Below are 20,442 nucleotides of genomic sequence, written 5' to 3' on the forward strand. Positions count from 1 at the left end.
AAACTGCAATCTGTCAGAGAGCAGTAATAAGAATGTCTTCACCAAAACCTGACAACGCAGGCGGGAGTCCTCGCGACGGCGTAATAAAGGATAATATCTCAGCCGGCAGTTCTCCCGGTGAGGGCCCTATTGTCGCACAGGTACCGAGCGCGAATTGGCAATTCGTCACGTCTCATAGTAACGTGTTTATCAGGAAGAAGCCGACGGAGATGCCAGCGACTCAGCATTTGGAGATGATGCGTCAGTGTCTTTCGGGATCATGGAAAGTCTAGCTAATAATCTTCTACAGAGAAAGCTCTACTGCCTCCATCTCATCGAGCATCCTGGAGTATCGCAAATTCCAAGGACGAACCTTTCATAGCGAGAGGTATAATACGGAGTACTTTACGCCGAATGATGAGCAGCAGAGAGATTCAATTGATATCACGTAAGATCATTATCATGGCCACGGAAATTACTGACATGAATAGGCACCATGTTCTGACACTGCTCCTTGATGGAAAGTTGACACTTGTCCCTTTGGAAGATGATATCCAGGTTCGTGCTCCCTCTAGACACCGAAACACGTCGGGAGACTGACAAACTAAAGCGGGTTCTTGACGTCGGTACTGGAACTGGTATGTAACAAGCCCTAACGTAATTATATGAGGACTCACAAATTCAAGGAATCTGGGCAATGTATTCACCTCTAAAGCTCCCTAGTGGGGTGCTCATCTGATACTAACTGGTGTAGTGACTTCGCCGATGAACACCCCAACATTGAGGTCATCGGAACCGACCTCTCTCCAATTCAACCAAGCTGGGTCCCTCCAAATGTCAAGTTCGAGCTTGAGGATGCAACGAAAGACTGGAGCTGGCCTGAAAATCACTTTGATCTCGTTCACGTCCGTTTCCTCATGGGCGCCATAGCAGACTGGGGAACACTGTTCAAAGAGGCTTCTCGCTGCTGTAAGCCAGGTGGTTTTGTTGAGTCTGGGGAGATTAACCCAACTTTTTATTCGGATGACGGTAGCATCGATAAAGTTGAGGCTCTCCAGACCTGGAACAGACTGGTTATTGAGAGTGGCAAGGGCTTTGGCAGAAGTTTCACTAATATCGAGAATGACGTTCAACTACTTCGCGATGCTGGCTTGGTAGATGTGCAGAGCTTTGACTTCAAGGTACTCGGGCCATCTAGACCTTGACATGGCTTCAAGCTAACACTGTTCAGGTTCCCATTGGTGGATGGCCCAAAGATGAGAAGATGCGAAAGGTTGGCCAATTCCTCCGAGCTTCGATAGAGAATGACCTTGAAGGTAAGTCGTCCTTCCTTTGAGCTCTTTACCTACAGATGCTTAATGTTCAAAGGATACACGATGATGGTTTGGCACCAGATCATGAACTGGCCTGAAGATGAATATCAGGTATTCCTGATGAACATGAGAAAGGCATTCAAAGATAAGAGAATCCATGGATACATGCCTGTTCGATATGTTTATGGTCGAAAGCCAAATGCTGAGAAATAGTTCTAAACTAGTTGATGGTCTCCCATCGTCCTCCTGTACTCCAAGATAAAGGTCATTACCAAGATAAGGACGGTTGCCTAGGGTTCAGTTAACCGAGGACTCTTGTTTTTTTGCGGATCAAAGTGGAAATCTATAAGCCCACTAGGGGAGGCGAGAAGCCTCAGTACTTGACCTTAATTGTCTAAATAATTTAACCTAAAGTTGTGGGGCTGTTTACTAAGTTTATTTTAGCATCCTCTATTCAGGTTTGCGGGTTTTCTTACTCCTCAAGGGCCTGTCATAAGGAATCATCATCCTATAGCGAACGTTTGCTATGTGTATCACCACAATTTCGTGCATAAGCGAGCAGTCTCGGCAATTTTTCGAAAGTAACCCTGTTTTTCGGATGATAAGACGTGCATCATCTCCACTTATAAGTGTTGGATTTTGGCTTATCTATATGCAGTTGGTTCAAGATCCTGGATTTCCTCCATCTTGTTGCAGAAATCCTTCCAAAAGTCGGACAAGTTTCCCTTTTTCTCTCTAGTATAACTTTCTAAGCGAGGTGTCGTCTGAGGAGGATACGAGAAGGATGTAACTACATACAACAGACCTCAGCGAGTCGATACTACCACATTCTCGTCAAAAAAAGATGAGGGGGTATGAATACTAGGTTCTGTCTGCTGGAATAAGCTCTGAGCCACAAGTCTCAACTGCAAATAACAGATCTAGCTCACAACTTAGACAGGGGGTATGAATACTCGCAGCCCAAGCGCAGAGGATGTTGGAAATCGAAAGATTGATGAAATCCAGCATCCTTTACTGTTAGTTATTCAAAATATGGGGCCTACTCTGAGTTCAATCCGATCCCGCTGGTCTCATTACCAACTTCGGGAGCCAGTTTCAGGAGGAGCGGAAAGGCAGCTTGAGCCCAAGCCCCAGTATTTGAAGTCGTTTAAAGAACCTCTGATAACATCCTTTGCCGAAGGGATTGGTTATTATCCTCTTAATGCTACTAGCAACGATGCCTTATGGAAGACTATGCGTGCACACGCAGACCGCACAGATGTACCCTATGAAGAAGGGACGCACTCATGGCTGATGTTTAAGGTTGGATGTATACCCAGTCGTAAGTGCCGCATGAAGCTCTCTCAATTCAGTTACTACGAACAAATAGGTCTGTTTCCCTCATCACCCATTTGAAGTTCAGCTCTGTATCGGAATATACTCATGACTCGGCCTTCTCCTCGATGGCCAAGCTGTGGATTATCACGAAGAGTTCTCAATGTTTCATGAACGGTTCTGTGCAGACGAAAACCAGTTCATCCCCCTGCTACAAGCTTCGGCAGATCTCCTGAAACTAACCTTCAAGTACTGGGATCCGCTCATTGCCAATTTTATCGTCACCGCATCTCTAAACTTTCTCAACTCTAATGCTCTTGAAGCCCGCGATTAATTCCATACGATAGAGCGTACAAAAGCTGGTCGAAGCTGGGCATGGTTCCTTCGAGAGAAAGACGGCGTCGGAGAGGCATATGCTTGGTTTACGTTCCCGAAGGCACTTTGTCCTGACATTTCACTTTTCCTGGAGGTGGTGCCAGACCTCTCCATATGGATTGGACTTACGAACGATGTATTATCGTAAGTCTGTGGTTGCTGGTGTTTCAACGCTCACATAGAGGCTGATTAATTGCAGTTTCTACAAAGAGGAAATGGCTGGCGAGACTCATGACTATATCCATAACAGGGGATGGTATGACGATAAAGACCCCCAGTCCGTATTTGCAGAGATTGTGGATGAGATAACGACAAAAGCCCAGCAAAGTAATTGCATACAAATGTCCTCACTTCCCATTGACTGACCCTTAATGGAGTGCGACTTGTACTGAAAGGTCGAGAGCCATATCTCAATCTATTGAACACTCACCTCCTCGGATACATCGCATTCCACAAGCTGAACAGCCGTTATAGACTTTGGGAGGTCGGCCTAGGAGACGATACCACGGACCGAACTGTACTTGGGCCTTAGTTGATACATTTCTCGGTTTTGCAGAAAGACAAATATAGCTTTAGTTTCAATTTCCACTATACACCCTGCTTATTTCTGAGGTGAGAGCCAGAATCGATCAAGTGTTGAACCTACTCGCCACCGGATCTTCAGCATTTTAAAACCAGTAATGACAATTCTCATAAATATCTCACTCGTAACTTGAGGTCGAAGGGGGCGTATCCCGCCCAGATGTGCTTGTGGTCTCAGACACGAAGTCTCCTATCATATGTATCAGCTATGTGAAGTTCATTTTGACGTCCTTCGATGCTTCCTCTTACTGAACTCACGCAGACGTGCACAGACTTCCTCCAGCTCATCGTCAGCTCCTTTCACGTTGGATAATTGACGGTGTCTCATGTTACACGACGTGCGGGTCGGCGTCCGAAAACCATCTGCGGGACTGTTAGATCAACCTGTATGCTCAACTAGGTAACTCACCATCATCGGGTTGGTTCTCTTCTTCCTGTTCTGGGCCCATCTCGGAGTCTTGGGTATTCAAATGAACCCGAGCATCAACAGAAGCCGCGTTACTGTGATCGCAGCAGCGAGATTGCGCAGACCTCAGTCGAAGTCGGTCACTCAAATCTAAGAATCCGTTTTGCTGTTTTTGGCGTTCAAGTATGCTTTGGATCTCATGCTCCAAAGCCAGCCTTTCCAAAATGGCCTTTGCTTCTACTTTCAACTGTTGTACGCGCTTTTTCGAGGCTTCCAAGTCCGTTTTGCAGATATCCAAGTCTTGAGAAAGCTTGTCAGAGATATTTCGGAGTTCCTCGAGACGAGCGTGTTGTAGGGACGATAGGGTTCCACCGCTAGCTTCCCAAGTCTCAAGAATTGTCGTGGCCAGTGCTTCCCTAGCCATCTTCTCTCGAACGCCAGTCTCAAAGGTCGGTTGATATATACGAGCCTTCTCCTTGTCGAGAGTCTCTAATATTGTCAGAAGCTCACATTCTTCCTCCTCGAGCTGACTTGTATTCAAGGCTTTCTCGTCCTCCGAGCCAATTTCGCTGGAGTGGTCTCGAGTGAGCGTCATACCTTTGGACTGAAGCAAGAGTTTCATCAGGACCATAGCAACATTCTCCGGAACTCCAAGCTGGTTCATCATTTCTTCTTTACACTCCTTCGAGGGGGATGCTGACAATCTTATGACACACGATACGAAATTCGCCGTAATCATCGGATACTGATCTAGTGGTAGTCTAGTATCGTTCAGTGTCCGCGTGATCAAGACTAGACTCAGTTTCCCTTCCAGTCTCCTCATCTCGGAAGATGCCAGGAGCTGAAGAAATGGAAGCTCCAGATCGACAGCGGCAGCATGAGCCTTAAAGGCAGTGGCAAGCTCTGAGCAGTTTCGCTCATCTTCCGTTTCTCCTTCTGGCTGGAGGCACTCATATTTATCGGTGGTTAGGTAATGAATGAGTATGTGCCCAACTGAGAACGGGTAGTCTTCGATGTCGACAGTGTCGAGTGGCTTGGAGAAGATGTGCCTCTTGTCCAGTCTTGCGGCAAGTTTTGGGCATTTTTTGACGATAGTTCTAGGAATCAGAAGGGGTCCTTGGGATCTGAACAGAATGTGACAAACATCCCCGGTGTACTGGCTTTTCTCTGTGTTAGTATCGGATAGCTCATTCGTAGGTCAACGCACGTACGACTTTTCCGGGGACATCGTATCGCCTCGATCTATGACTTGAACTTGTTTGTTTCCGGATGATGCAGATGAAGACCAAAGAAACAAAATGAGGGGTAGAAGACGCCTTATGCTCTATTCGACATTTTTGTTCTGTTGGTGCTATGTCTATGACGTGTCCTGGTAGGCCTCCCGCATCACCCAGTAATAACAACATTGGTGAATACATCCAGAGGCGCCCATGCTGTCCAATAATTGGAATCATAATGGAAACCCTTGGACTAGGGTGAAATAGGCGATCTTGAAACACATAGTGTCCGGTCAACTAGACCGATGTCAGTATCGGACTTCTACCCACCGAGACAGAAGTCTCCAACCTTCACTCATCGCAAGAATTTCCACCATTGTTAATCTTGGTCAACTTTCTATAGAATAACTTGGTTGGTCTCGAGAAGCGGCTGAATTACAGATGGCTTTTGCAGACACGAGTGAAGCCCAAATACGTCAACTGATCACTTGACACATTGACAAATTGAGAGACTTGAATAGGTAATTTAATGAGCATATGCTAAGCGGTGTCTTTCCCTTTGACACTCACAAACACGATATTCAAGGCAGCAGAGATGAATCTTAAGACCGTTTTAATTAATGGATATTATTTATCAAGCCCGCGCCCTCGGCATCAAAGCTCAAACACCTAGACTAGTCACTAGTAAATAGGCTGAGAGCTTGAACCAGCAGACAGAACTCAGTGGTATTACCATTGGTCGTACACCAAGAAGTGATCCATGCTGTTTGTGTTGCCCGATCCCGCTGGGCTTGGTGTCATATTAGGTTCAGGACTTGACTCGACAAGCACTCCCTCATCATCGGAAACAACGGCGATAGTAGACTCTCGGTCGCTCTCTGAAGTTTCGGATTTCCCGGCCTCGGATTTTGGTACCTGCCAGTCAGCAGCCGATGATTTCTCAGCCGCTGAACCATTAGCTAGCTGCAAGCAATGCATCGGAATTATGTATTCACTTACCAACAAAGTCCTTCATACTTGCGATGGTACTCTCAAGTTTAGGGGTAGGAGGGTTTGCCTTCCTTTCAGCGTCAGCACACCCGCCGCAGGGAGGCGAAAATGGACAAGGCCAGCCTCTCACCCTTGAAGGCCCAGATTGAGCTTCCTTTTGTCCCTTTGCACCACGCGGCTCGTGGTGAGAGACTCTTATTCCGGGGACCTTTGAAGGATTCTCTGCCGATCTGGAGACATCTCGTCCTTTACCTTTGTCGTCAGGCTGCGGGTTCTTGCGAAGTTTCTGAAGATCTTGAGTTCGAAGCTCGTATGTAAAGGGCGAGCATTCAGGTTTTGCAATGCCACACTCCACCGTAGAGGTACAGTCTATCGAAGGACAGACAGGCAGGTTTCGGGCTTCATTCTCGGGTCTGGGCTTCGCTTTGGGTTCACTTGTTGGCTCATCTTGGGCTACCATGACCAACTTGCGAATAAGCATGTCTGTGATGCTGTTTGAAGTAGCCCGGATCAGGAGGTCGAGAGCAAATTGGCTGTGAGGGTTTGCGAGCACTTTTTCAAGGTGAAATGCGATATGTTTCGTAAGTTCGGGGAAGTTATCGAAGTCGATGTTCATCTTTCCCAAGATGGCAACGAGATTCAAGAGATCCATTTCATGACATAGGCGCGCGCACTCTTTCTTGGCCAGGTCCACCAAAGTAAACAGTTGCGTCTTTCTAGCAGCTTCAATGACCTGCAGCGATACCCGGAGCTCGTATCCCTTCGCTACGTCGCCAGATGTGCCCGAGGGTTTGATGCAGTCATACTGTTTGGTGTAAAAGTAGTGCAAGATCACATGGGCTATGTCATTCCCAATGTTCTGCATATCCAAGATCGGCGAAGCTGACTTGGATCCAAGTTCATGCGTACTCTTGTTGGATAGAACATTGTCTGGGACGACTCCTCTATGAATCCACGTGATCGACTTTCCTTTTAACAGAACCTTCACAAAGCTGTCTGCATAGGGTCTAAATATTTGTTAGCTTAGAAGAATGCATGTCAGTCCACCATACTTACGATGTGATGAACTGAGCGGGCAGATCAGGAGACATGGTGGCTGAATCTTGAGACATGGTGCTCGACCTGTTACCCATCGAGCTGGGTAAGAAAAAGGAAATGATGATGAAAAGAAGAAGTTTGTGAGGGCAGTGATGGAGGCAGTTTGCGGAATTTATATGTGTGACAGGTTTTCCCGCATCATTCATAAAAGCTTAAGACACCACTCACGCAATATAAAGTATCTCTCCTCAAAGTGTTCTGAACACCCAATCATATCGTGGGCTTGGTGGTGATGACTATTGACACTCGCCTCTGGTAAACTCTGTAACCCCAAAAGACTTTCGATAAGCGAATCCACGCGCGATTATCTGAAGCTCAAAGATCCACTAAATGGTCTCACCTCCTTTCCAGCAGATTCGATGTCTTGCAGGGTCGAAGTATGTGCATCATGTGTTGGGGTGTCAAACTTAGTCACCTCCTGCCTTTGCATTCAGTAGTGTGACTGGAAGAAGATACTAAAGTTTATCGGGAGCCACAGGTCTTAACTACGAATCAAGGTCACTGAGGACAAGTAAGCTTTAATGAAATCCTTTCCACTTCATATCAAGGGGAGCCAGTGACAGCGACATTTGTCATAAGGGCGGATATAGGTTCCGCCGCCTTACCCCTGAAGGCACAGAATCTCTGAAGATTCTTATATTTTACTGCCTGGTTGAATTTTCCAAGTCACCGTACAAAGTCATTGCTCATCTGCCAATCACGTCCAGGTGTTGTCCATTCTGTTAAATACTTTCGTGTATTTTCTTTTCAAGTCATATCCACCACTATTGCCATAGGTAGACTACGACATAAAGACAGTTACGAGAGTCCCCAGAATAAATCATGGGGGAATCTTACAGAAAATAGTAGCTAGATTAAAGGGATACCTCCAGATCATAGTCCCCGTTCCATGATGTCTTCTGATTCCACCTGCAGCTCAATCTGTATAATCCGTCTTTCCGATCAACAGTCCTGCCAAATTTCAAGGATTGTAGTCGGATTCGGATGAACCCGCATTCCAATCCATGGACCCCTCGACTTCACCAGGCTCGCCTTCCAGGGTATCGGAAGAAGATGTAGGCGATTGCCAAGGCTCGTCAAATGAGGGCAGAATGCACTCGGTAAAATTTAGCTGGGATCCGATTGGTGTCACTGGCCGATCGCAAGCTTCTTCAGCCTCGTCTGCAGTATCGTTGTCGATTTCCGCAGCTGATTCTGACTCAAGCTCGCCCGATGCAGTTGAAGGATTGGGATCTAGACTTTTTCTCCTTGGATTGTGTTCCGTTCCCGTCATGTGCGCAAAGGCCATTTCGGCCATTCGCTGTCGATTCTTTTGTTGTAGCCTAGGCAGCTGCGTGGGCTCAGTTGGGAGTGTATATTCCATCGGTGACAGCCTGTGACAGTAAGGGGGGGTTCTACTTCTCGAATTCTTCGATGTGTCTCCGAATGACGGGAGAAGCCCGGTTCCATTATTTTCAGATCTAGGAGCCAAAGCAGGGAGGAACATCCGGGGAAGAAACGCGGGCTCTCTTGGAGAGTAGGAATTTGAGTCGGGCACGGCCGCTCTCTGCAATGGCTGTTCCAAGTGATTTGTCATGCCGCTTCTGTCCTCCTGCTTGGCCACGGGACCGAAGAATTGACTGCCAACTGAGTTACTCACTGGCGCGGTCTCGTTCCTCGGTTTTATCCATCTTGTTTTGGGAGACTTGCACTCTTCCGATCCAATGACCTCGGAAACAGCCGTTGTCTCAGCAACCTTCTTTCTGTAGGCTTCATCTCGCATGGAGTCTTGTTTGCCCGACCTGCACTCGATGTTGCTAACCTCTGCCATTGCTTTCAAAAGCATCTGGGCGACTGAGAGTGATGGTTGATCTCTCAGTTCGATGAAAGCCCTCAGGCTGCCTTCCGCATCGTAATCCAAAGCGGAACTAACCAGTCGCTTTTCCAAGTACACCGAAAACTTTGGAAACAAGTTAGACCGGTAGTTCACTTCTTCAAGGAGTTTGAGTAGTTCCACCAGGCACATATCTTGAGCCTCGCGGAAGATCTCCTTCGCGGAGTCCGACTTAAGGTCCTCCATGCCGAGCTGTTCTGCAAAATTGTGTACATGGATGATACTTTTGAAGTACTCTTCTCGCCTCCCCTCGAAGGGATTGCCCTGGAGAGCCAACGTTCCGAATACTAGATATTCCCACAATATGTGTCCGGCACCTTGTGGCACGGTGTGCAAGTTTATGTAAAGAAGTCCGGGACTCTGGTAGTAGATATATCCCAAAACATTGTAAGCGTGGTCGTAGATATATGATGGTACATGACACGTTATCTGCCTGTGTAGCTGGTGGTACTTCTCGATATTTGTCAAGTCGACATAAAAGATCTCGGGTCCCTGAATTTCGACGGCGACTAGTTGATTATCAATGCCCCGCCAGTTCGCAGACATTGACGTTGCCATGATCAAGTAAACTTCGTGTTTTTGTGTGCTGGGCGAGTTTGTCAACGTGATGCGGCGTGACGGGAGATGATGAGAGAAGAGAAGGGATCCAGCGGTTGCACAGGGCATGACATGGCATTAAATACAAATTGATTGATGTTTTAACTCCTTTCTTACGGCTTGACTCTGTTTCAAAGTTCTGAGATACTACTGGCTACCTTTCTCATGGTTAGGCCATCTCCAGCTCACAAAGGATGTTTAAGCCAGGAGAACAAATCATGAAGCGTCACGCATTGGATGCTTTGACTCTGAACTTTACTGTGAGGAAGCCTGTCTGTTCCAACTTTGGGAACCCTGTAGCCACAAGTGAGCCTGTGAAAGTAAAAATCCGGCGGTACCCAATAATGTTAAACGGGAGCATTTACAGTTCTCGCATGGCATCGCATGCCTTCTGATGAGGCATAAAGGTTTTTGAGGCTATATCCATGAATCACCATTCTCTCTGGCATACTCTCGCTTACTGAGAGCCTCCTCCTGCACAAACCTTTATCTTGAGTAGGTTAAGTCTTTTGCGCAAAATCCACAGCTTATGCCGCGCCACGTTGCGATAAGCCAACCCAGGTAGACCTTGCATAGTCATGCTATAGAGGTTATCCTGGGCATGTTTCCTCACTTAGTATTGTTCTCACATTTTTTTGTTTAAGTTCTAAGCAAGCTGTATCTTTCGCTGCCTGGGTGGTGACCTGTGGAAAACGATGGTCACGTGTCTCAGCAATTGTAATGTCACTACCACACCCTCACCAACAAAAAGATCCCAAGAATACATTGAGTCTATCTAGTGTTGTTGCGATCTTCGAAAGATCAACTTGGACTGCTTTTTCAATTTTCTTACGCTTTGCCTTTTGGCACCAGGTACTTTTTTGTTCTCGCCGAATCTTTTGCACGTCGTTCAAAGCGAGTCACGTGCTTTGCATGGTGCAAATGACAAGTGGAGCGGATTCGCGACAGTCTTGATAGCAAGCGAGCTGTGAGTGAGGGGAGATTCAATTTATTCCGAGCTAGCTTTTTGTGCTCTTCATTACAGCCTGCTACTGTTCTCCATATGATATCACATTGATCTCGAATCTACCATTCTTTCTGCAATCCTGCGAAAGCCCTGTCACCAATCGCAGCATACTTCGTCCATTGATGAGCTCTCAACTGAGCCAGGTGTGAGTTCATCGGTCGAGCTGCTATCGCTGTGTGTCTCATTGTCACACTGGCTGTGTCCCTCGAAAGCCTCGGGCTTCCAGAATTTAGACGACGGTCGGGGGGGATCGGGGACGGGTCCATCAACAAAGGCTGCGACAATTAGCATTGGCTTTGAATATGCAGCACATTGATCGAGTCAAGCTCGTTTGAAGCTGTTACTCACCTTCTGGACGAAGAGGCTGTTGAAGGGACCAGTTGCTTGCATCACAACGCTGTGCGTCTAGCTCTCTCTCGGTTGCGATTTCCTTGGCTCTCTTCTCGGCTTTGTGCTCAAGATCATAAAGTCTCAGACGATCCCAGGGCGAGAGCTCCGTCTTTTGCTGTAGTCTTCCAAGTTCTTCTTCATCGGAAGCAGCCTCGGCGTTTCTGAGTGAAACACTTTCGGCCCGTTCCATGGCCTGTTTAGTAGGGCGCAGTTCAACTCCGGGGTATTCCCATGAAGCCTGGTAGGTTGGCTCTTCCAGCTGACGACTTTCGGAAGCCTTGGAAAGCAAAATGCTGCGCAATAGAACCTTTCTCAGAGTGACCGGAGCACCCAATGCAGCCAGTCTCTGGTCGACTAGGTCTGCGACGTGATCAATTTGAGAGAAGGACAAAAGTCGCGATTCGACATAAGCGGCAATTCCTGGGTTCTCATCAAAGGACAGGGCAGCCTTCTCCATGACGTTGATCAGAGGAGTCAAGGTGAGCTGGTCACCCAGACGAACGATCTCGTCTCTAGTCATGTCACGGAGTTTGGTCAAAGACAGCTTGTCGGAAGCGACGTACACACGAATAGCAGTCGCAAGCTCGGCTGAAATCTTCTCCTCGCGATCTCCTTCCTCTGGCTGGAGGCACTGGTAGGCACCTGTGACCAAATAGTGAATGATGACATGACCTACGTCGAGCGTGACCTCGTCCAGCCATAACTCGCAAAGAGGATAAGCAGAATCATCATTGTCTCTGAACTGTGCAGCGTCCATCAAGTTCTCGGGGAGCAACGAACGGGAGATGTGCAGAGGACCCTTGCATTCGAAGTAAACAGCACAGGTACCACTCGCGTAAGGCCTGTTCGCCTGTTAAAACAAGTTTCATTTCAGACAAGCAATACTCACGAGCTTGTTGGTCTGGTGTCGCCATGTTCCGCCATGTCGTGCTGAGTTTCGATGGTGCACCAACAGAGGAATTTGAGATGGAGGGGAGAAGAGATGCGGGAGTGGGAGAGGCAGATTTCGCGAGGCTTCAGTTGTGAGGTGTGTGGCGCTTGGTCCTAGCCCTGGTGGAGCTCATGGAAGAGGCTTGATGCCACAAGGCTGCTCAACTCTGGCTGGCAGTGCCCGTGTCACAACACGCGGATGCCATCTTCACACAACGACATAAGTCTGATTTGTGGTTCAGCTTTTCGCTTTACTGGCTTGAAGATTCACTCAAGACCAAAATACGGCGTCTTTAATCATTCCGGGTTAATTGTCACGATCAGTTTACAATCATTTTCACATGCCATACAAGATCTCAGACATCCAATCGTATGCATCATCATTATCAGATCTAGCTTGCCCGTAAACAAGAATTCAATAACGCTCGTACTAATATCCATAAAAGCATATGGCTCGCAATTCGCTTTCCAGGATGTGATAGCCGTGTACTCAATTGATGCAGAATATTTTCCAACCATTTATGTTGATAGGTAAGTATTGTTGTTTTGTGCGTGTAACGCATCGTCCCGAAGCACGGGGTTGACTTTTGTGACCGAGTTACTCAATGGCCATCACTGATATGCTGGTGGAGAATAGTAGAAAGATCTGAAAGACAGTGTCTCTTGTGTCGCCTCTGGCTCCAGATTTGATGACTGCCGAGATGAGTCGTGATATGTATCAACAAGGCTTATAGAGATGTATGTATGCGTGTGTGATGTGGTATTCGAGCTTGAAGAAGGCATGGGTGCTGCTCGATGTAGACGCCCATCCTATATCCCTTGTCTCACTCCCAACTGTGAGGAGGGACGGAAGCAGTTCCAGCTGTATGTACTGTCGACGGAACTTAGATGCTGAGCTCCATGATTGGAGGAGGCTTGTGTGCCTCTATCATCTTCAGAATGATCTGGTGAGATAAAACGGATAATAAAAATGTACCTGCTCCTCTTGGCTGGCTTCTCCTTGTTGCGGGTAGCGAACTTCTGGCTACTGTTGATGCTTCCGACCATGGCACGCATGACTTTTCCGCACTTGATCTTGGCATTTGGAATGAAGTGATTGAACAGAGGCTGAAAGTGCACCTCGTCATCCCCCACGTCAGCCTCAACATCATCCTCGACGTCATCCTCCAAGGGGGCATCATCTCCAAGATACGTTTGCTCCCTTTCTTGTAAATATTCTTCGCGAAGCTGCATATATTCTATCAATCCTGGCACGCGAGTTGGAAGTGTCTGTGCGACCATATCCCAGCCTCGTTTTAAAGCCGGCCCCTCGGCTTTCTGCATGACCTGGAGCATCAGCCACAGCCAACCCATTGTGTCTGGAGGATCTATGCGCAAGAGAAAGTCTGTCGCCAGTCGCCTAGTCGCCATCTGCAGGACTATCACTGTGTATTCGTCGATCAGGTGGATAATGCCAGGAATATGCTTCAACGCCAAGGGAGCATCAACTGTCGCCACTAGTACGGAGGCAGGGTTGATGATAAGCTCAGCCAATTTGACGGCATGTTCTTTGGCTAGGAAACCGAGACCACTGATTTCATATCGGCATCCGATAGCACAGAGCGTGAGTGCAATCTTGTACTCTCTCAAAGCCATGTCCTGATCTTGCTCTGCGGTCTCGTAGTCAACTTCATAGGTCTGCAACATTATGTAGTCCACAAAGACGCGACCAGTCGACTCGTCAACTTCTTTCATCTTGTACTCATCCTTGTGTTTGAAGAGTGAACCAAGGTTTCCAGTTTTGGTGATGAGAGTACTAGGGATACTGTACGTCGTATTTTCGAAACGAAATAAGCACGATTTGCCCAGTTGGCGTTGGGTAGTCATGGTGGCGAATGAAAATAGAGGTCGAAATGTGAGAGAACAGAATGACTGGTATACAGAAGAGAGAGAGTTATCCTGTTCTGCAGAAGGGGAAGACGCTTACTTAAATAGACGAGAAAACAGAGTTGATCACTCACGGACTCCCATCAAAAACTGGTCAAGCTTCTAGCTTCAAAGCAAGATGTTAAGCCTACTATCACATGGTCACTATATCTGCTTGATTTCGTGAACGTGCATGTCTTATTTTGCCATGACTCACTAGGGTGCCTATAGATAAAGTTGTTGTAATAAGGTTCGGAAACTACCAATCCATCATTGGCTATGAAATAACTTTCACATCGCTTTCCAACACTTAGTATAACTTTATACTTCAAACAACACTAGTAACAAGCTAAATGAGACACCACAGCGATGAGTTTCTTTAGGTACGCAAGGATCTAGATATCAGAACACAGATCCCTTGAAGAATCGAAATAGAAATCTACGGATGAAGATTTTGAAGATTGGGACAAGGGTCAGACCACAAATGGCCGCTTTTTTGGCTCTTCTTGACACAGATTAGGACTACTTGACTTCTTGTACTCTTCCTAGACTTGAGCCTGGAAGTATGGCTAGTCGAACGTATGAGGAGAACAGCCAATCATTTAGTTAGACAGAGTTTGCATTCAGAAAAGGTTAACAGGTTAGCTCCTGGTGCGCTATTCTTAGGCCCTTGAACTACTGTCACGGGGACGCGCAGCCTTACTCTTCTCAATTCATTGGCCCGTGGTTTGCTCCGTCTCCATCAGACGCCATGTATAATTGTCTTGTCAAATCCGCATTACTAACACATACCGGGGTAGTAGGATGTAAGTAGCTGCAGCACTGGGCGTGGATAGCTATTACGAGACTCAGGCTTCCACCTGCTTGGGGGCCGCCCTTTCTGCTATGAGGATGACTGTCGCCTATAAGGTTAAGCCTTAGGCTGCAAATACAGGTGATGAATGAGAACTCGATACTCCCTTTCTGCAGAAACTCCCAGTTCGATGTGTGACTTGATCTTAAGTTTGTTTCCTCGCATCGTCTCGGCGCCCATCTTGCTCCAGCAGAAAGTCTCATCCTCTATAGTCGAGTTCCAGCGCAAGACCGGGCGAGAGATAAGGCGTGATTTTGTTGACGTGCCAAACGATGCAAACCACTTTGATCTTCCCCCACTGTGAACTTGCTGTCGCGTCGGTCCACTGGTTCTCATCTTGACCAGTCTTGATTTGTTTCACATCTTCAACACCTGATCACGGTACGGTTGTGGCTAACGTACAGTCGGACAACAACTCAGCATTAGGGTATCGGGGCAGGCAAGATATTCTTTAAAGAAACACAGCAACTTGTTCTATCACCACGGTCCTAGTTACTATGAGACCTTCACGAGAGAGTATGCTCGGTGAAACATCTGACCTTGGGCTCGGATAGCTATATTCATTTACTGGAAATATCTCGGTTCAACATGACGATAAATAAAGAAAATAGTGTTTACAAATTTCATCCAATATGCGAAAATCTTCCCGTCGGACCCTCTGCATTGTTCTCCTCCCAACCCAGCCCTACGTCAGCACGATTGCCTTTGCCGCCAATTCCAGATCGAGATGGCTTCCCTCGAATATTCTTGTGAATTATATGCTGTAATTGGTATTGTGCTCGAGCACGTAGTCTTTTGAAGTTTGCGATTCCTCTCCGGCTGGTGCGTATAAGAGAAGAGGGAACAAGCAGGCTTTGATGGTATTGTTTTCACGGTCCGAAAACATACACCGCTCCATACGTGTATCGTCGAAGACTTCGTCTGTCTTATAGTAGAAGAACTTTAGCCGCGTGGTTGTTGATATGAGGTCGATCTTGAACTGCAGCGCCCATATGAGAAATAAACTGAAAACGTCATTTTGCCTCGGCGCCTCTTCCTTGTTTCCATTTTCGCCATCTGGAGACACGCAGAAGAATTCCAAGTTTTGTGGAGGATACGATCCAGTTCATAAACCTTTCTTTTAATGATTTCGGGCTGATGCTGTTTGAGGAGTTGTGGTAGAACATTACTGTCTGCTTCATGAAGCTCATTGGGACCCGCTGCATCATGAATTAGCCATGGTCTTCATCAATGCTACAACTACTTACAGATATCGAGAATGAGCTCCCGATATGCTTCGGCCACGGGGTTGGGCGCTTGAATGAATGCTGGGAAAGCTGGCTCGAATATCATTTCGATAACTGCTGAACCTACTAGTCCCAGGAGCAAGTTGTCTTTCGAAATCTTGGACTCTCTGACTTGAGAAATGCAATCTTTTAGGTTTCGCTTAAAGATATTAAGAGCCCAGGACTCGACGAGATCGCTACGCGAGGCTTGTTCGTCCGGTGCTTCCGAGTTATGTCGGCATACCTGGGCACAGGTATCTCGCATCTGCCTTACAGACATATGTACGTTCTTGAGATTTCCTTCGAGCTCATACCTGGACTGTTGGCGTTAAAGATTCTATTACGTCGGACCCTCAGGTGCGAACTTTCCATATATTGCTGGAGTGTGAGCAGCACGCGGGCGTTGGGTTGGTAATATTGCGCCACTTCTCTCTTGAGCCGCTCAGTTTCGATCAACGACGCAATCAGCCGGGTTTCTATTTCCACCATTTCTCTTCTATTAGGTGGTAGATAATCGACGAAGCCTCTCTCGACGGATGCTTCACCCCTCTTTGCGGATGAGTTTCCGACAAGTTGGTTTGTCGAGCCGAGGGGCGATGAAGCTTGGGATGGCTGTTGCTCTGCTTTTAGTTGATCGGGGTCTACGGAGGAGCCTTGATCAACCAGGCCCGTGGTTTTGGCCCCTTCTTCGTTCGGCAATATCTATAACCGGATGTTCCAGCACGAGATGAGAGATGAGTGGCATTATTGACTTGTGGTCGTACTCACATCTTTCAATTTCTTTGGAGAGACCAAGAAAGTCACTAAGAGCCTCTTGAGGCAGCATTTCGCACGCGTGTCGTCTACAGACTAACCGGCACTAATGTCAGGTATACGGTTTAAGAACTGATCAACGTTCCTGGAGATGTCCTCTGGTAGGTTCAACGAATCGAGGCCGGATTCAAGCAAGTTGGGATAATCATCATCGCCTTCCATCTGGCCGTGCTGGCTCGATATATGCTGCAGCTGCTTCTTCGCCTGGTCATTGGTGAAGGCTTGTTGGACAGTGTCTTGGAACTTGGGAAATGCGGTAGTCCAGAAATCAACGCCGTTGTTGAAGCTCCATTGGAGGTGAGCTAAAAGCTGGCAGGTCTCGTCATGTTCCCAAATTATCTGCTGCCTTTGTTGCCTTACACCAGGCACGCGCTTCTTGTTGGATTCCTTCCTTGCGGGATTATCTGCGTATTGGACTGCCTTGATCCTTTTTCTCAACCTGTACGGGCCCTCGCTGGCTCTTTTCGGACTGCGTGGGGTATTTGGATCCATCGTGATGAGTCTATGCAGTTGGCTGTGAAGTTGTGAAGTTGCAAAGGTGACGTTTGGAATGAGTCCTGTGACTATTTCTTGGGATTTGTTGACAAACAAGAGTTGTTGGTTCCTTTGTTTGATGAATGCGAGTGGCGTTTCTTTGTTTGGTACCTTGGGCACCACGTCGTGGACTCTTCGGATATCTGCATACTACTTAGTACTTATATACTGCAACCACGCTAGAAGAGCAATCGGTGAATTAATTGACCAGGCACGAAAAACTTTGACAACAAAGCAAATTAGATTATGCAAAGATGTAAAGTTGAGACAGCATGTACCCTTCGGGTGTCTTATCGGTATATGGAACAAGTTACTTAGTTTATATCAGGTGCATAAATTCACAAAATTGATAATAGTTTTTCTTTACAGACAAATGATAGCGCAAGCCATGTCACAGGTTGTTTTTACTTGTTTGGATTCCGGTGAATTATCAATGCGCAAACTGTACGACAGTACCTCAACCAGCATTTGCTCCCTCGTCCCAAACAGAATAAGGCAGCCATCGCTGCGACATACGTATTCTCCATGCTTATCTTTGAATATTCTTCCTTTCTTCCTTCCTTCCTTCCTTCCTTCCTTCCTTTCTCTAAAACATTTCCCTCTGATCACACACCACCGCAATGCCTTCTTTTCAGACCCCAAGTAAGCTTGTCGTTGCTATTGACTTCGGCGAGACAAATTCTTCAGTCTCTTACGCTTTTCTGCCTGAAGGAGTCCGCCCAGAAAGCCCTCATCTGACCGTCAGGGCAGTTCAGAATTACCGATATGAGATCTCAATGCGAAGAGGGAATTCGATGTGCTTGGAAGTCCCGACACTGATGCGATACCCCAACGACTGGGTTTTTCAAACTCTCGATGAGCTAAGGAGCGAACCACCAGGTACTAGTCTTCCGGAGAATGACCGAGTACAATTGGGATTCCAAGTGCAGCATTATATGACAAAGGTCATGTCACATTCGGACAAGACATGCTCTCTGCTGTATGGGTTTAAGAACCTTATGAATCAATCAGAAAGTCACGAGGTTCAGAACCGCCATCTCGTCAAAACTCTCCGCAGACTGTCCCAGAATCATTCATGCTCAAGGGAGATCTCTATTCACGACATGGTGCTCTTGGTAACCATTGACTACCTAACAAACTTGCTCAGTCACGCCAAGACTGAGATTACAGGGAGCACCAATATTACTTCTACAGAGTTGGTGATTTGTGTCCCAGTGATTTGGAGGCAAAAGGCACTCCGAGGTATCCAAGCCTGTGTTGCTATTGCTGCAAGGCGTGTCAATTTCCTGGGTGTTGACTTCGGTAACGACTGTGTCACTCAAGTGTTTATGATAACAGAGCCAGAAGCTGCAGCTACGTGGCTACTCTCTAATCGTTTGATAGTTGGCGTAAACGAATTCTTGACTTTGAAATAATGTCACCAAACTAACCAGTTATAGGACGGAGACGTTTTCACGATTCTTGACGCAGGCGGAGGCACTTGCGATGCCTTGACTTATACTGTCACGCGCAGTTTGCCTCTTCGACTCGAGAGACAACTGGTGCATCATAGTGTTAAGTCGCCTATACATGTTGGTGGGTGTTCTGGCTACTGAGATATTTTCTCTAGGTAATACATGTGGCTCCAATGCACTGAACGATGCGTTCCGGAGACTCCTCGAGAATCTGCTTGCAGACCACGACTATTTGAACGAGGGCGGCGCAACCTTAGAAGGCCACATGTACAAATTGGCAATTCATGACTTTGAGCATCATGTCAAGCCCGTTTGGGTTGTCTCTCAGAACAACCAAGATTACCAACTTGAGGTCCTCGGGCTTCGGTCCAACCCTGGCAGTCAACGACCTTGTACTAATCGATTGACAATCCAAGCGTAAGTACCTTGCCGCCAGTCCAGTCATCGTATGAGTTTGATTTGAACCTGGTGATAGTGGAACCTTGAACAACATCTACCAACATGTATGTGAAGAGGTGTCTATGCTTATGACGAAGCAGCTCCATGCCATAGCACAGCTTGGCCTGAAGACCGGCGTGAGTAACTCTAATGCTTACTGGAAGTGGCTTGACTAAGAGGAATTAGAAAGTCGTCTTGGTTGGCGGCTTTGGGGAATCAGCCCCTTTACGAAGTCATCTCCATGAGGCGCTGGCAAACTTCGACGCTGCCCACGATTCCAATGCTCAGCTATATGTCGCCGACGAGCATGAGCGGTCAGATCTACCCCCCAACCCCCCTACCTAATAATCAGAAACTCATGATGAAGACGGAATCACAGCAGTTGATGCCTTTTCCTCGGGGGGTGTTTCAAGAGCTCTGAACCAGCTCTACGGCCCCACTAGAGTTGCAACATCTAGTTATGGCATACGCTGCGATGAACCCTTCGAAGATTTGATGCATGCAGGACAACTGAGAATCGAGGGTCTCCAAAACAAACAGAAAGACTATGTAGAAGCTATACAATGGCTTTCGAAGAAAGCAAGCCCTTGATGTTTGTATCACAGAAAGATTGGTCACTGACAAATACGACTAGGGTCAAGATATCCCACCACAGTTATCTACACGAGCATAACAAAGGTATTGCCCTGAGACATGAGCCAGCCAGCCCGCCTCTATCAACCAACACTGACATTTCATCTTAGACGCTCAGAGAATAGGGACCCTCAAGACAGATGTGGCACATCTACTACACCCGCACTTCCTGGTCAAGAATGAGGGGGCCCAGGGCCCTAGTTGCGATGATGGTAGAAATTTGTACTGGAAGTTCCCTTATGAGTTGGTGTTGACTATCGACGGCTTAAACATGAAACGTGAGTCTTGCCTTTGGTTACACCGTCCAGCTTTCAAGCGGCCGTCCGCGCCTAGATGCGCAGACTTGGTACCCCACCTTTCAGACACTAATCATCTATGATTAATAGATGTTCAAGCTTTCGAGGGGCAGGAGATTGGGGCAATGAGGGTGGAAATCGCACCGGGATTCGCACCAGGGGCCAATTGATCGCGTCCTCG

The 20,442-nt window shown here is 47.2% G+C and overlaps 9 protein-coding genes; 3 read left to right on the plus strand and 6 right to left on the minus strand.

The window, feature by feature from the left end:
- Positions 1-32: 32 nt before the first annotated feature.
- FFUJ_09424 (related to methyltransferase) lies at positions 33-1,505 on the plus strand (the record flags this gene model as incomplete). XM_023568676.1 is given in 8 exon segments in its annotated part: positions 33-140; positions 194-240; positions 290-427; positions 471-537; positions 590-617; positions 703-1,160; positions 1,178-1,295; positions 1,348-1,505. 8 exon segments carry the CDS (start codon positions 33-35, stop codon positions 1,503-1,505), a joined length of 1,122 nt encoding a protein of 373 aa, XP_023436226.1.
- Positions 1,506-2,237: 732 nt separating this feature from the next.
- On the plus strand, positions 2,238-3,513 carry FFUJ_09423 (uncharacterized protein; the record flags this gene model as incomplete). XM_023568677.1 has 4 exons in its annotated part: positions 2,238-2,613; positions 2,954-3,125; positions 3,181-3,308; positions 3,359-3,513. The coding sequence occupies 4 exons, from the start codon at positions 2,238-2,240 to the stop codon at positions 3,511-3,513; spliced, it is 831 nt and encodes a 276-aa protein (XP_023435836.1).
- Positions 3,514-3,682: 169 nt separating this feature from the next.
- On the minus strand, positions 3,683-5,197 carry FFUJ_09422 (uncharacterized protein; the record flags this gene model as incomplete). XM_023568678.1 has 4 exons in its annotated part: positions 3,683-3,753; positions 3,813-3,926; positions 3,973-5,129; positions 5,181-5,197. The coding sequence occupies 4 exons, from the start codon at positions 5,195-5,197 to the stop codon at positions 3,683-3,685; spliced, it is 1,359 nt and encodes a 452-aa protein (XP_023436207.1).
- Positions 5,198-5,915: 718 nt separating this feature from the next.
- Positions 5,916-7,267, minus strand: FFUJ_09421 (uncharacterized protein; the record flags this gene model as incomplete). XM_023568679.1 has 3 exons in its annotated part: positions 5,916-6,133; positions 6,186-7,183; positions 7,233-7,267. 3 exons carry the CDS (start codon positions 7,265-7,267, stop codon positions 5,916-5,918), a joined length of 1,251 nt encoding a protein of 416 aa, XP_023435837.1.
- A 968-nt stretch (positions 7,268-8,235) lies between these two features.
- On the minus strand, positions 8,236-9,705 carry FFUJ_09420 (uncharacterized protein; the record flags this gene model as incomplete). The annotated part of the gene is made up of 1 exon (XM_023568680.1): positions 8,236-9,705. One exon carries the CDS (start codon positions 9,703-9,705, stop codon positions 8,236-8,238), a length of 1,470 nt encoding a protein of 489 aa, XP_023435838.1.
- A 1,138-nt stretch (positions 9,706-10,843) lies between these two features.
- On the minus strand, positions 10,844-12,064 carry FFUJ_09419 (uncharacterized protein; the record flags this gene model as incomplete). XM_023568681.1 has 3 exons in its annotated part: positions 10,844-11,025; positions 11,099-11,982; positions 12,030-12,064. 3 exons carry the CDS (start codon positions 12,062-12,064, stop codon positions 10,844-10,846), a joined length of 1,101 nt encoding a protein of 366 aa, XP_023435839.1.
- Positions 12,065-12,880: 816 nt separating this feature from the next.
- On the minus strand, positions 12,881-13,936 carry FFUJ_09418 (uncharacterized protein; the record flags this gene model as incomplete). Its single annotated transcript, XM_023568682.1, has 1 exon — positions 12,881-13,936. One exon carries the CDS (start codon positions 13,934-13,936, stop codon positions 12,881-12,883), a length of 1,056 nt encoding a protein of 351 aa, XP_023435840.1.
- A 1,646-nt stretch (positions 13,937-15,582) lies between these two features.
- FFUJ_09417 (uncharacterized protein) lies at positions 15,583-17,398 on the minus strand (the record flags this gene model as incomplete). XM_023568683.1 is given in 7 exon segments in its annotated part: positions 15,583-15,647; positions 15,717-15,884; positions 15,926-16,027; positions 16,076-16,315; positions 16,408-16,795; positions 16,862-16,935; positions 16,948-17,398. The coding sequence occupies 7 exon segments, from the start codon at positions 17,396-17,398 to the stop codon at positions 15,583-15,585; spliced, it is 1,488 nt and encodes a 495-aa protein (XP_023436227.1).
- Positions 17,399-18,060: 662 nt separating this feature from the next.
- FFUJ_09416 (related to hsp70 protein) lies at positions 18,061-20,431 on the plus strand (the record flags this gene model as incomplete). XM_023568684.1 has 8 exons in its annotated part: positions 18,061-18,828; positions 18,880-19,015; positions 19,050-19,311; positions 19,370-19,469; positions 19,519-19,646; positions 19,967-20,010; positions 20,076-20,243; positions 20,352-20,431. The coding sequence occupies 8 exons, from the start codon at positions 18,061-18,063 to the stop codon at positions 20,429-20,431; spliced, it is 1,686 nt and encodes a 561-aa protein (XP_023435841.1).
- Between the last annotated feature and the right edge of the window lie 11 nt (positions 20,432-20,442).

The sequence above is a fragment of the Fusarium fujikuroi genome, chromosome FFUJ_chr09 (assembly GCF_900079805.1).
Source record: "Fusarium fujikuroi IMI 58289 draft genome, chromosome FFUJ_chr09".
Lineage (NCBI taxonomy): Eukaryota > Fungi > Ascomycota > Sordariomycetes > Hypocreales > Nectriaceae > Fusarium > Fusarium fujikuroi.